At 39.8% G+C, this 16,064-nt stretch overlaps 1 protein-coding gene across 1 annotated transcript in view; it reads left to right on the plus strand.

Moving 5' to 3' along the window:
• The window catches only part of mtcl1 (microtubule crosslinking factor 1), a 104,288-nt gene that overhangs the window by 58,976 nt on the left and 29,248 nt on the right, over window positions 1-16,064 (plus strand). The window contains exons 7-10 of the mRNA XM_008279677.1: window positions 3,176-3,277; window positions 4,067-4,288; window positions 9,219-9,383; window positions 14,215-14,382. Of these exons, the coding sequence (XP_008277899.1) occupies window positions 3,176-3,277; window positions 4,067-4,288; window positions 9,219-9,383; window positions 14,215-14,382 (657 nt within the window). The remainder of the gene's footprint in view (window positions 1-3,175; window positions 3,278-4,066; window positions 4,289-9,218; window positions 9,384-14,214; window positions 14,383-16,064) is intronic.

Below are 16,064 nucleotides of genomic sequence, written 5' to 3' on the forward strand. Positions count from 1 at the left end.
CTTCCCTCCCCACCCCACGTCACTCACAGTCCGGTCAGAGGGATGAGCTGGAGTGGCGTCTAGGACAGGAGCGAGGCGTGGAGCCCCAGAGCCAGAGCCAGGGTGGGGGCCAGGCCCAGAGCAGGGGAGCCACGGGACCCACTAGGTACCACAGGCCCCTGGCTTTAAGAGCAGAGGTCAGTGCCTCCTCCATCTCCCTTCCACCACCAGTACGGGCCTTCTTTTAAATCTGGACACTTGTTTTTTTTTTGTTTTTTTTTTGACCTGGACGCTGTTTTCATACAGTCACCAGCTGATTAGGAGAAAGATCTGGTCGGTTTCTTCAGTGTAGAGCAAGAAAGCTTTTGCTTAACAGAGCGAACAGATACTCCAAAAAGAAACTCCAGCGTTCTGACTCATGCACAGGATTGAGATTTGGGATGCACCAATCCAACGTTTTCTCTTTTTTTCTAATCCATGATTATATTCCAAGTTATCTGCTGATGCAAGTCTAGAATCTTTATACTTTATGGAAAGTAAAATGAAGCCACACTGAATTTTGATGCTGTTTTAACCCTGAGCAGATTCTGGATTTTTTTTTCTGCTCCTGTCACATTTTAACTCACTGTGGGCTCATTTTTTTTTGCAATTTGAAGTCCTGAACCTCTATAGAAACAGCACAACCATGGCTAGAAGCAGCTCAAAACTGTATTTTGTGCAGTACTGCAAAGTTATACTGCCAAAAATCATACAAAAGAAAAGTAGAATTCCTTAAATCAAGGTATAAAGTATCCACAGTTGTAATCAATACTGAAAAAAAATAGTGACTCCAACGACTATAGATATTTTACTACTTCTGTTTTGAATTTGCTTCCACATTATCTCCTATCTGCTCAATGTAAACACTTCCTGCTGTTCAGCCAAAAACTCCTTGAATTTTTGTCATGTGACTGTTGGTCTCAGCTGTGTCACCAATGGCTTCACGGTTGTGTCCAGGAGTGCAGAATGTTTTGTTTTTTTACAGAATCTGCTCAGTATAAATGCCTTATTTTTGGCAATTTTTGAGCTGTGTAGCGTTAAGTGATTTTGATTGAAAAAAATACAACAATTTAAAGCTTAAATTTAGTTCATTTTTCCAACATGCAACAGATGAGTAGTTTGATCTGATGGTTCTTTCTTTGGTTCCAGTTTGAAAATTGGTGTAATTTTAAGATTTAAAAAAAAGAAAAACAGTATGTATTTTATATCTGCTGGCAGGTTTTGGGATTGAGAGAGTTCATGCAAATCTTGCTAGTAAGCTGAACACTGGAGATTTTCTGTGCATCCAGCTGAATAAAGGAATCAAACAATATTAACAGTTATTCCAATCGCATGCAGTTGTGACACATAAAAAGGCTGGGGTTTGTTCTGGGGTTCATTTTTGGAGTAGACTCAAGTTGCTCAATAGTGAAGCAATCGACTGCAGGTGCAGGTCAAATGTAAAGAGAGACAAAAAATAAAGAAAACAGAATGACGTATGTTTTTAAATTTCAATTATGAAAATTCTTCTTGGTGCCTGAGTAGTTTCTGAGCACAATGCACCACGAATTTCTGCTGATTTTAAACGAGATCGGTTGTGATCAGAAGGCCACTCAGTCCAGCATGTCTAGTGACACTCCAGCCACGGTCACTTTTTTTAAAAACACAAATTCACTTCATCCACTTACACACTAAAATCCACTCCCACAGCTACTGATTGCTGTTTATTTTAATTTTCATTTATATCTCCTTTGGTTTAACATTTTCTTATTGTTTTTTTTTTTTTTTTTTAAATTTGTGTCATTCCCCCCCTAAATATTGTGTGATTGATTTAAGTAGCTACACAAGTTTGAGCTCATGTGTTGTCAGTTGTATGTTTTGTTGTTAGAAGTGTATCTGCAGGTCGTTCCTTCTGAAACAGCGTGAAGCAGCGGCCCCGTGCAGCTGCAGTACGTTGACTAGCGAGGCTCGTGTGCTTTCAGTGCATCCCGGCCGATTCTGCACACTCTGATCGCGACACTTTCGTGACTCGACTCAGCAGATTCAATGCATGCTTACACAGGAGCGTCACAATGCACGATGAGAATCAAAGAGCGCAATCAAAGAGGCTACCGGCACACACATCATCTCAGATCCCTTAAATCCCTTCAGTGACTCGGCTCTTTAATAAACCGGCCGTGTAATCGCAGGACACCGTGATTCATAATCGCCGCCTCATGCTCGTGTTCATAGAGAAATTTGCCGGCCGTTACGTAACGCAGAAGCACTGGCAGCGGCTAAGTGACACATAACTATTACAGTTACAGTTCTGGCGTGGATTTTTCTTTTTGTCCCCGTGCTTTCTGCCGCAGTGTAATCTGTGAGGTGAAATGAATGAATGGGAGGAGATGAGGGGGGGAGAAAGCGGCTCGGATATGGCAGGATTAGCGCCGCACTGTCGGCCTGTGTGATTTGCATTTGACATTGGGCTGACAGGGAGGTGAGCCAGGGTCAGTACACACTGAGCAGCTCAACTTACTGTTGGAGGGGAACACTGAAGTAGCGCACAGGGAAAGAAATCGCATTAGGAACCGGCTGCAATTTTCCAAATTGTCGGAGTCTGCAAGACACGAGTTGAAGATGAATCATCACATTCAAACCATAAACATGAGCATCTCATTTCCCTATGAGCATTTTTTTTCCACCTGTAGTGAAACACACACACACACAGTTGCTGTATTTGGCATTTTAGAGATTTGGATGTTTTTGCAAAGTGAAGATTTGAGAATGGTTCCTGTCTTAACATACTGCATTGTGCTCCTCACAGTTCTCTGTTCTGCTCAACCGAAAGCAACTTTTTGCTCATTTAGAAAAGGGAGTTAATTAAATAGTCGGATCTGAACATAAAGCTTTAATGCTGCCAGAGTTAAAAAAAAAAAAAAAAAGAAGTGCAGCATTAAATTATAATAATTTCTGGAGATGTAGCAGAAGAAGCTGCAAAAGGTTTTTACTTGTTTTTTTTTTTTTTAAATCTTCCTCAGTGACTTTTTGTTTTTGCAGTGGATATTGAAGAAGAATAATGTGGCCCAGAAATCCCCTGTTTGCCTCTCAGCTTGTAGCTTTAGCAACAGAATGAGCGTGAGGAGATGCCAATAATGTGTGGAGTGTGTTGAGTGACTGTCTGCTGTTGTGGGTTCAGCTCCGGGACACGCCTGCCTCTGACATCCAGTTTCGTCTGGATCACGAGCGAAGGATGAGAACGGCGACGGAGGAACGGGAGGCCGTCGCTTCTCTGCCGCAGGTACAATACATGCAGCCTGAGCACCTTCGGATTAGGAGCATTTACATAAAACCTGCAGTATCACACTTCAGCTGCTCTCTTTGCTGACATATGAACATCTTTTTTTTTTTAATTACGTGTCACCACTGGAGAGGAAAGAAAGTTTCAGCTTTAATATTCTGAACTGTATTTCTTGTAGATTAGAAGTGACACCATACTGTCTTCAGTGTGATGTGCAGTTTCTTTAAAATGCTTTTTTTTTGTACTTTGCGACATGCAAATCTGAATTCATAGAAGTAAGAATGAATTTATGTATATAAGAAAAAAGTAAAAGTGCTGCTATATGTTACATATCATGCAGTAAGATTTAGAGCTGGAACAGTTTGTTAATTAAGTCATTTTTAAAGCTAAAATCAATCAATCAATATCCTTTATTTAACCTGGTTAAAAACTCATTGAGATTTAAAACCTCTTTTTCAAGAGTGACCTGACCAAGACGGCAGCACAAATGCCGTAAAGATTTATATTTATGCATCTCAAATGTTAATATTTGCTAAATCTCTTAGCTATCTGATGTTAAACTAATTATCTTTAAGATTGGAACATCTCAACTTTGGCTTTTATGAATTCTAATGAATGTTTTCGACTATTTTTGGATCAAAAACTGTTAATTTCTGACACTGTGACATATCAAACCTATAGACGTAGATTCAAACTGTGACCTGAACCACAAAACTGCACAAACATATTTGAATATCTGACAGCTTCAGCTCTTTACTGACTGTGTGAACCAACGTTTCTGTGCAGCAGGAGGACGAGCGTTTGCGTCTGGAGGCCCAGCGTGAAGGTCTGGAGCTGCAAGGCCTCCAGAGCCACGAGGTGCCGTGGCCTCAGGAGAGAGCGGCGCTGCAGCAGGAGGTCCGACTCTTCAGACGAAACACCATCATCTTCTACATGAAGCTCAGGTGGATCCTCATGCACTGGAGGCTCGGCCGCAAAGACGACTCCGGGGAGGAGACGGCGCATCCAGAGGTGAGTCAGGCTGTCTTTGATGGAAGTTTAGACACTTATTTATATGTTTATTTTATAAATCAGCATGTTGAACACATCCCTGTTCCTCATTGTTTATTGTGCAAACTCTTTTAAAGAATCTTTTTATCTAGGATCACCTGGTGGAGTGACAGAACTGATTTTATGTCCATACAGTGATCAGATACTCGTCACTGTGATGAAGCTTAAATGTCAAAACCTGCATTACAATTGCTGATGTACTTTTTTTATTGGTTTACATTCCATATTTGTTGATTCCAATCTCAAGCAGGTTTTACCAGCTTTAAATAAAGAAGAACCCACGGGCCTCTCTTTATGTATTTACAATCACATCAAAATGAATATGACATTGTCACCTTATCTGGATGAATCTACTTTTTAAATCAACGACTGATGCAGAAGCGTCTCAGTAAGGCCGGATCACCTGGTGAAATCTGAGTGGTGAAAATTAAGTGTTTCTATATTCGTCCATTAAGATGTGATTTAGACAAAACACACTGATGAGATACGATAGAATGACAACCTCTGCCGGATGTATGCTTAAAAAAAGAAAAGATAAACAGAAAATCTGGCAGCAAGAGCACCTAAAAACATATCAAACCTGCAAAAACTGTGAAGATAATGGCAAATATCTAATTTAAATATTGTGAAACTGTGCAGTTATATGTTTGCATATATACAGATTTTGTATGTGGATATTATTTACATTTATTTCTTACAGGCAACATGTAAATTCATACTTTTTTTCTGTGATTTTTTTCTAGTTATTATGAAATAACAGTTAAAATATATTCACCATTTTTCAGTACTTCAAAAGTTAAATTAACAGTCTGGAAATAACTTTAAAAAACCATCCTTCTATATAGTTCAGGAGCCTCCAAACCAAGCTTTGAGTTGGTCATTAGGAATGAAACGGTGAAAATGACAACAAACCAGTGACTCATCCTGAATCTTTTTTCCAGTTCTTCACCACTTTGAGGTGTTCTGTCCCCACAAAGACCAGTCAGCTGATTAATCCAGCTGTTGTTCGACTTGTCGGTTCAAACTATCGACTTTGTGTTTTTCCTTGTTGTGTTCTCTCGTTGGTTACATTTGTTTTAAATTTGTTCGGTTCTTGTTTTTTTGCTGGTTTCGTTTTGTTTTTCTCTAATCTCTCTGATTACTGAGCAGTGAACTCTTTTTTCCTTGAATTTTCTGTCGCTGGAGATCCAGTTTCAATAATTCCAGCTCTTCTCTCACAGCTCACACGATTCATCCACTTCCTTCTGTTTATACGCAACAAGCTGCTTTTATGGTTGTCATAAACACAGCGCCTTGCTTTTTGGTACAATATTAATCAGTGACAGCGACTTACAAAAGAGAAAACATCTGTTTATGCCACATTGATCTTGGATCGAGTGCTTTTTCTATAATTCTCGACTGTAGTTTCAACTAAATTGAATTTCGGAGTCCTGACTCATCGGTTTATTCCAGCAGCGCCCTGCTCTGAAACCTAATTTGTGCTTACAGACGGTGCAGCACCGAGGAGCCTTTTTCTGGATGTTTATCATCCTCCTGCTTGACTTGACCTTGAATCCCTGCAGAACCTTCAACTGTCAAGTTTATTTAATCGTCTTTACAAAAGGCTGTGCAGTTCTCACATTTGTGAAATGAAAGGATGCCTTTCAGGGGTTTTTTTCAAAGCAGATAAAAAGAAGAAAGTCTGTGCAGGTTCAGGAGGGCACGCTCTTGTAGACTTCTGGAAACCTTGCTGCACTTTTTCCGTAAATCTGTGATTGTGTTGGCTTTGTTGGAGGAATTTACCATATTTCTCTGATGCTAAACATGATGGCAGCGGAAATCTGAGCTGATCAAAACCTGCACTACAAACGAAAATGCTGCCAAGAAGAAACAGTTCCTCCTTTGCAGGACACCCCGTATAAAGAGAACAATTAAGATCCAGCTAATAGATTAAATTAGGATTTAAACAGCTGCAAATAAAGCCAAAAAGTTAGCATTAAGCTATCAGTTATTCCAATTGGAGCACATAAATAAGGCATATAGGACTAGCTAACCTAACGAAAGCCAAATAGATCAAAGGATCCAAGTAGTGGAGAAAAGGATTTTTCCCAATCTGGAGTTTTGTGAATCTTCAGACGACGTAGATCTGGTGAATGAGCGAGTTTCCCTCTAATGAAGCAGAGATACGAGATCATACAGGATGTTTTCCTAGAAGTGCTTTATAGATCTACTGTAAGAAGCACGTCTAACTGGGCCAACTCATTTACTAATCACATTCTTGACTCTCAGAACGCTGCGATAAGAAACATCTGAAGCGTCAAGTTCTGCATCTGCTGCTTCATTATACGAGGACATCATCATGTTTGTCATTTCAGAGTTGAGGAAGGACTGCGATTTCACACCAGAAAACTTTGACAACAATTTCCTTCTGTGTCAACCTTTGCTTTGTCAAAGACGTGCTACTTGAGCGTATCTCTTTGAAGACATGAAACGTAGGATGATCCCGGAGGTCCCTGCACTGCTACCGGCCTCTTATCTGTTATTAAATCACAACCTGCTGCCATTTTTCAAAGTGTATCGAGTGCAGCGGATTCAGTGAGGAGGGCCTTCTGGTACCGCTATGGGTAAAATATATGTAAGCATCGGGGTGCTTCACTTCTGTTGCATCAGATTTGGTCGAGCTGCAGTCGAGAATTTTTAGAACAGGTTCAATAACATCGATATCACTGACTCACGGCTGGTATTTACTCCACTCAGGACCAGCCTGCAAAGGATCAGGGAAGAACAAACTTGTAGACTTTTTATTTTTGAAACTTTGCTGCACTGTTTCCAGAAGTCTGTGACAGTGCTGAGCTTTGTTGGTGGAATTAGCATATTTTTGTGATTCTGAACACGGCAGTGGAGGGAATCTTAAATAATCTAATAAATAAAAATGCTGCCGAGAAGAAGCCTTTTTACATGAGATCCTACATGAACAGACAACTAAAAGAAACAATAAATGATGGGAGGATTTACGCAACTAGAAATAAAACATACAAGTTTGTATTGAACCATCATTAAATCAATTTTAAGCACATTAGACTTAGATTTAGATCAACTTTATTGATCCACAAGGGAAATTGTTTTATCACAGTAGCACAAAATAAATACTTATATAAGAATATTCAAAAAATGAAATAAAAATAAGCAGAAAAAAAAGAATACAAAGATTTTCATATGTACAATTTAATGGGTTTTTTTTGCTGTTGTTGTTGTTTGTTTTTTGCCATGTAAAGAAAGACAATAAAATAAGTAATAATAATAAAATAATAGAATAAAGTAAAATCAAATACAAATAAAAATAAATACTACTGCAACGCAAAAATATGAGTGGAGACGTTATCTGATGCAGAGCGGTGAGCTGTTGTACAAATGAATGGAGAACGGTATCAATGAAGTCCTGTAGCGTTCACTGTGAGAGCAGAGCTGGACGAGTCTGTTGGAAAAAGAGCTCCACTGTCCCTCTATAGTCCAGCGTAGTGGGTGTAGTGGACTGTCCATGATGAAGAGCATCTTGTCCATAAATATGGGATCACGGCCTTGTCAACCTGACAAAAGCAAACGAAATCAGCTGATCCAGAGTGGACGAAGGCCTTTTGACCAGGCTGAGCTGGTTTCACTCATTCCTGATTAGGAACGCACGCTTTCGTAGACTTTTGTCAAACCTTTCTGCACTTTTTCCAGAACTCTGTGATGCTAGACATGATTGCAGAGGGAATCAGGGATCATATAAACATGCATTACACACAACAAGAAGCTGCCAAGAAGAAGTGATTCATCCTCAAATACACAGGTCAATTAAAATCCAACGAATGAATGACGTTGGGATTTACACAACTGAAGAATAAACCTAAAAATGTGCATGATTAAATCCATCATGAGCACATCCATATGGGATGCTGGCCAGTTAACCGAACAAAAGCCAAAGAAATGGAGGGATCTAGAATAGAAAAAGAGCTTCTTTTGTTTTTTACCAAGTTGAGCAGGTTTGACTCATTCGTCATTACGATCAGGCCGACACGCTCTCGCAGACTTTTTGAAACCTTGCTGCACTTTTTCCAGAAGTCTTTGATTGTTCTGAACTACCTTGTTTTTCTGATGCTCAACACGACTTGCAGAGGGAATCTGAAATTATACAAACATGCACTACAAACAAAGAAGCTGCCAAGAATGAGCAGCTCACCCTCCTTTTGCGCGAGGCCTTGTGTACACAGGACAATTAAAATCCAACTGATAAATGACATTCAGATTTACAGAACCACAAATAAAACCTGATGATAAAAAGATGACAATAAAAGCTGGCATTATAAACATCAACAAAATCACATTTAAGCGCATAAATATGGGATGAGGGCCAGTAATTGGCAGTTTTCATGAGGTGAAAGTAATAAGTTTTTCTTTTGCCTGGTGATAAGAATAAAGAGACTTATTGTAATTCAAAACTCAGCTCAGTGTTGTTCTCACAGATGTGGAGCTGTAACCGATTTAGGGATGCTTTTCTTATTTATTCTTTTTTTCTTTTAATAGTTTAAGGGACGCGGTGTCAATTTACAAACAATTAAATCAATTTTATACAACCTAACTGTGAGTCATTTATTCCAAAGTGCCCTAAAACTGAACACATGTGGCTGCAGATGCCCACAGGCCTGAACGTGAACCAGACAGGTTGTGTTTGTGATGGAAGGTACAACACCAGAGACTCGCTCATCCACGGCGTCCCTCCGCCTTCTGCCCGTTGCATGCTGGGAAAGCCTCAGTAACTGCGAGCCTCAAACAGAATGTGTTGGTGCATAAAAACAACAACAACAACAACAACAGAAACTGAGTGCATGAATTGAAACAGGGCTTTTCATGGCTCTATCATCTGTTCCAGTTTGAGAAGTTGGAGGGCTTCCCAGAGCTGGGAGTGATAATGGAGCAGGCGGAGGGGGAGTCGGACGACAGACTGTGTTTACCGCAAACTCCGGGCGACGTCACCGACACCGGGCCCGTCATCCCGCTGCCCTCACCGGACCGACACCTGCAGCATCAGAGACAGGTACGGCGCAATGTAGACGGTCTTCACTGCCTTTTTAAGTTCATCAATCATCATCAGAAAAGATTTATACCAACCTGAGCCCATGAACCAGTTCCTAAGCTTTCCAACAATTTTATATCGGCTTATTTCCTCACACTGGATTGTCAGACAACTGTTTCTACTAAGAATACTAAGATAAACAAACCTAGATATGTGACTGTCATAATATAAGTAATACTGATCATTTTCTGGTCTAGGAAAATCCCATCATTTCTTATCTACCAGTTTCTGCATACAATCATCTATACATTTATTATCCTGCATGGCTGCAAGGAGGCCAATAGAATTAGATTATGAACTAAGGGGATTCTGCACAATCTTTAAACATTACATTTGGATAATTAAAAAATAAATTGGCCAATCCAGTGCCACTGAGTGTGCAGGTCCCCCCTGGCGGGGCATCAGTCCACACCAGGGCTCTCACTCATTTAAACACTTCCCTCCCCAGTCTGAATTAGAAAACGTCAAATCCAGTAAGATCCTACTTCTGGTAGGATATAGGTACACTTAATAGAGTTGCACAATTGTGTTTGCTCAGAGGCCCCTGCGCTTGCCAACGTATCCTCGGGTAAGACACAAAACCCCAATTTGTTCTGGATAACAGGCAAACACCTTGCAGTGTGTGTCAATGGATAAAAGAGAAATACATCGCTCAGGCTAAAAGCTGCTACATGAGTCCATTTACTATTTCCATTCCAGAGAAAGCAACAGTGTAGAGATACATCTAAGCCATTTAAAGCAATATTTTCATGGGGAAAACTTTACATAACTTTTATACATGGCATTTTTAGAGGTTTATTGAACGACTGGAGAGGAAGTTCAGGCTTCTCACACTCACAAGACGTTTGGTGGTTCAGATGCATCATTTCTTGGCCGCCAGTTTCTACATAAATTAATCCTTACATTTAAAATTCAGCACAGCTGCAGGGAGGCCCATGAATTTAGGTTGCGCTGCCAACTGCAGGCGTCTCTCCAAATTCAAAAAGAATGCACATTAAATATAAATAATTTTTAAAAATCTGGCTAATCCCTGGGTATGTGGGTCCCCTTGGCTGTGCAGTAACTCACACCAGGTTACTTCACCAGGCTTTTACTGACTCAAGTTTAGGTGAAGTATAAAACAGCAGATCAAGCAGCTGTGTGCTTTTAGTTCAAGAGTGTAGAAGTTGAAATTTGTAAAGTTTTAAAAATAGCTTTGGGGTCTTCAGACATCCCAGGATCTGGATTCTTTAACATGTAAATCTTCAAAATATTTGACTCAAGTTCTTTTCAGTTTTTCGTTAACAAGGTACAGATTTATTGTCAAAACCAGTTATGCTGCAGACACAAACTGTACAAATATGACTTTAAAAACGTGCAATTAAAATAGTATAAAAATAGGTAAAGTGCCATTCAATATACACTGTAAAAAGATTCAGTAAAAAAACAAAAAAAATTGAAAATCTGGCAGCTGAGGCGGCAGAAAAAAATACAATACAAAAATGGTTGAATCCTGTTAAATTCAAAAACCATAAAAAATAACGACAAATGTCTGTAAAATTGTAAATTAATATTTTTAGTTGGGATTTTAGAAGGAATTTAACAAAACTGAAAAAACTAAATCTGTAGAATAACTGTGAAATAGTACAAAATAGTAATAATTTGTAGTAAACATCATTTAAAGGTAAAATATTGTTAAAGAACCAATTAATATAGAAAAAATAAATAAATACAGACTCTAGATGTGGACACTGTTTACAGTTTTGGTGTGATTGTGATGTAAATAAATACTTGTTTTCTGTGATTTTTCTGAACATAATTTGCAATTTAACAAGTAAAATCTGTAAAAGAATATTTAATAATTATTTACCTTTTTTAAAAAAATCCTTAATATACATAATTCTTTCAAATAAATAGTATTGATAAAATAATGTTATTTTTGGCTCATTTAAATACAGTAAATATAACAACAACAACAACAACAACAATATCAAATATTGTGCAAGAAATAATTACAATTCGTAAAAATACAGATTTTTGATGTGGATGTTATTTACAGTTTTTATCTGGTGTTTCTTAGTGTAACGGAACACTTTTTCGTTATCTTATTAACTGTACTTTGGCAAAACAGAGGAAATCTGTAAAATAACAGCAAATTGTTCAGAAAAATCCATGTTTAAAACCTTCATTTTGTACAGTGTACCTAGATAGAAAAAAAACTTCAGTAATTGCAACAACAAAAAAAAGCTTGTACTATAATTACAACAGGAAATTGTGGTTTCTTAGTAAATTGGTGTATTAAGTGAGTTTGGACACGTACTGCAGCTCCAGCCTTTATTATTAAGATCCGATCCTTTTCGTTGTGCACAAATGAATGTTTGGCAGCAACTCCTTCGAGCTGTTTGGCACCGTATGCAGATGGGAATATTGACCCACATAACTGGTTCGAGGCAGCAATTATTATGAGTACGCCCAGTTTTATGCTAAAAAACACACGGAGGCTCAGTTTCATGCGAAGGAGTCAAAAGCAGCAGCGTTTTTTCGGTTCCCGTGCAGCCATAGCGTGTGTTGAAATCCGCTTCAGTCGACCACTTTGCCCCTCTTTTAAAGTAAAGAAAGCACATAAGCATTTTGGGTGGGATGCATTATTAAGCTGCCCTAAGTGCTCGACTTTGTCTTGTGTTTTGATTTTTCCCCAACATCATAAAAATGGTTTGTACAGTGATCTGACACTGGTACTTTACTCTGTGAGCAGTTTTCCAGCTCGCCCAGTAGACTAACTGAAGCTTTATACATGAGAGCAGAAATGCCGACTTGCTTTCGTAAGCGTTCGCACACATGGCTACTACAGCGGAGTGAGTGTAGATAATACGTCCTGCAGCCAGAGCGAGATAATAATATATTAAGCTGTAAAGAGGTCATTCAAAGTTTTCAGCAAGACTTGGAAGAATTTAGGCAGATGTCAGGCTGGTGAGGGAGAAATCCAGATTTATTCCTCCTGAATCTGCGAAAGGCTAAAACTGCTTAAGTCTATACATATAAAAGTAGCCTAAATGCTGTAGATGAGATATTTTCTTGCAGTGATTAGGAACTTTTATCACAAAACTTTTCTTCCGTGCAACAGTTTAAAGACCGTCTTTGGTAAAAATCAAGGTTTTTTGCCTTGTTAACATGTACAAATGGTGTTTTTTGATGTGCGAGAAGACAAATCATGAGCAAAATAAGCAACCATTCCCGAACCTTGCAGCATACTGATGACAATCTCAAACATGCAGAGGCAGACTTCCAGGGTTTCTTACATAATAAGCCTAAGGCAGCCGTCAACTTGCAGGGTTGGGCTTTCTGTATGTATCTGTAATGGAAGTGTCCAAATTCTCCACATAGTGACACTCATCTGTGCAATTGAGCAATTTTTGGAAAGCAGATCCCTGTTTTCTTTATTATCTTGTGCTCTACTGTTACCTGTTCGAGGGTACACATTGCTGTCGACGCCTTTACACTTTTTAACAGACAGAAGAATCAGAAAGTTGCTCCAGAAAAAGGCAGGAAAGAATAAGACCTTGCTGTGACTAGTCTGACTTAACAAATGTAGACTTCGGGTATACGGCTGCCATTTTGAACATTCACATGCTTTTCTCGTCTCTTTTTCTCTTATGCAAATGTTCCACCAAATCAGCTTCTCCATCACTGTTTTAGTTGATTAAAAGGAATACAAACAATAAAAAGCTGTTTTTTCCCCTTATAGGAATAACAATGATGTGCAAACAGATCATTCTCCAGTGCTGACAAAATATACAAAACCGAGGCTTTGCAGTTGTTGTAAACGCAAAGAAGGGCATTCAGCACATTTATTAAACCACAAAATGTGTTTTAGTGAGAATGTACATATTACTTTATTAGTAATAAACTCTACACAGTCCCTTTTTCTTAATGTCGAGCGAACAAGCTACATCACTGAAAACAAACTGGTGGCTGGAAGGCCGAGTTGGATTTTTTCATTTTTCTTTAAAGTGAGCTTCAATCTTTGGGGATTTTCATTGTGATCGAAGCTGCCCTCATTAAAAGTAATTCTAGCGAGCTTCAGCTGTTTCTTGGCCATAATTACGCCGGACCAGTGCGCTCTTACCTTTTAGCGCCTGAGCTCGTAGCGTGTTCTCGGCCTTGCTGACCCCTGGGCGCTGCGGTGACACTTCGAGGTGATCACGGATTCCTCTTTTTTTTTTTTTTTGCTTCACTGCTTTCTGCCAAGACCTGCAGACTCTCCGCAGCGGGACCACCAGGAGCAGACAGGAAAACCTGCTGTTCTTTTCCCTTCGCTCCACTGGATGTCACTGCTCATGTAGCCCGAAGCCTTAAAATACCAAATCCACATCTTAGATGATGAAAGTTTCTCTTGCAGCTTTAATTACTGCATTACCGAGAAGCTCCAAAGGAATTTTTAATTATCTTTTCAGCGATCGAACCCGGATATGACGAGGTCAAGCTCGTATCTACATGCGGATATGTGATGTATGCATATTTCAAGGAAGAGGTCAAGAGAGGGGCAAGGGTAAAAGAGCAAGATAGGAAACAGGATGGAGACGGTCAAGTGAAATTGATTTATAAAGCACTTACAAAGCAAGTTCATCCCAGAGTGCTTTAAAGAGAGGTAAAGGACACGGGCAGATAAAAACGAGAGACAAGCCCATCGCAGTTTTCCCGATAAGGAGAGAACTTGCTGAACTTGCTGTGTACACATGCGAGTCAGAGCGTGTTGACTTGACATTTTCCCAAATGTGTGTTTTACGCTGATTGTTTTCGTCTGAATCCTCAGTTCGGCGAGAACCGGCGAGTGCTGCAGGCCCTGCGGACGCTGCTGGAGGAGTTTCGAGAGGAGCTGCGGGAGGAGGAGTCGCGGCGATGCCAACTGCAGCAGTCCTACGCCAATGACAAAGCCGCCTGGGAGGTCAAGTGGGCAGAGATGAAGTGCCAGGTTGCTCAGGTACAGATGGCATCTCAGCGCCCACTTTTAAAGGGACAGGACGCAATCTGGCGCTTTCAGTAAGCAGCGAGACGACAGCGAACATGTTGCCTCTGAAATCACACTCGGGGCAAACCGGTAACAAGGAGACAAACAAATCTTGCAGTTTTTTGACCTCTAGTCGTAGCTCCAGCAGGGAAATGAATAATAGCCCTGCACCGCGTCTTAATCCACATCACATCTGACAAACAAATGGACACAGTTCAATCCGTAATCAGCCTTCAGTTAAATTAAAAGAGGAAGAACGGCATCCAAGAAAAGAATGATGAATCACTTGCTTGGCAATGCATAATGCTGATAGTCTGTCATCTTGTAAACTAATTATTACAGCGTTGTGCCTGATTGCTGGATGTGCCCGTCTCAGGACAGCTTGTGTGATCTTAATGGGAGCGTAAATACTTTGTAGATTAGGAGCAACTCTTCTGATACGATTACAAGAGAGCTGATGGTTGTTCTGCAGAAAGGCGGCTGATTGTTGATTTTGGTGTCAGCATCAGAAATATTAAAGTTTGTCCTCCTGGCAGCGATTTTACCCCCAAACTGTTGTTTTAAAACACCACTTAGAGCATTGTGGGACATTAAAACTCTGCCCTGACAGCCAGGAAATATATAGCTTTAATATACTCAGACTAAACAAACAAAAGGAGGACTGAGCTGAACAGAGTCCAGGAAGGCAAGTTTGAGAAACAGATCTGGAGGCTGATCAGAAAACACCTGTGAAAAGAGTGTCTCCGTTTAAATGACATGATGGCATCCTTTGCCAGCAGCCACAGTGGTTGTGTTTGAAATCATCCACTCACTCCCTGCTCACTATATCGGGATATAGTGAACCATGTAGGGAGCACCTCAGCAAACTAACATTTCAAACATGACTCGAGCTATTAATGACGTCACTCGCTAGCCGCTATTTGTAACAGCGTAGTGCAAACACATCATATTCACAGTTTATTGCATCGCCAGCAAACAGGTGAAATAAAATTCAACAAAACATAAACCGGACATTACTTACATTCTAATGACAAGCTTTCTTGTTCGTCTCATTTCCTTTCACGCAATGCATGATGATCCATATTGCTTGGTTAGGGACCATCGGCTGTACACGACTTTTCACAGTGCATTGTGGGATATTTGAGTGCACTATATAGGGTGTAACATTTGTAACGTAACATTCAGACAGCGCTACAAAATAGGGAACACCCTATATAGTGCGCTATATAGGGTGTAGTGGGTGATTTAGGACACAGCCAGTGTCTTTTTGAGCTGAGGAACCATACAGTAGAAGAATCTGCAATGTGTAATAACATTCACTACATCATTTGATTTTTTCTCAAATGAGCATTGCGGCAACTTCATTTTAAAGACTTTCGGCAACTTAATGATTCACTTTAATCCAAATGGAAAATGTAAAGCACCAGTGCGTCATTTGACTTTTGTTCCTTCCTTTTCTTTACTCTGTAATCCAAGTTGAAGGAAACACTGGCTGAGTTGCAGCAGAAAAGTTCTGAAGGGACTCACGATGCTAAAGGAGCAGTAATCATTTTCACCCTTTTGTTATAATTAGAATCCCAATTTAAAGTCACAAAGTGTTATTTCAAGTTATTTGAATCCACAAAAAGCCTCCACAAAGCAGACAGATAAGTGAC

Source organism: Stegastes partitus, unplaced genomic scaffold (genome assembly GCF_000690725.1).
Source record: "Stegastes partitus isolate 25-593 unplaced genomic scaffold, Stegastes_partitus-1.0.2 Scaffold167, whole genome shotgun sequence".
In the NCBI taxonomy this organism is placed as follows: domain Eukaryota; kingdom Metazoa; phylum Chordata; class Actinopteri; family Pomacentridae; genus Stegastes; species Stegastes partitus.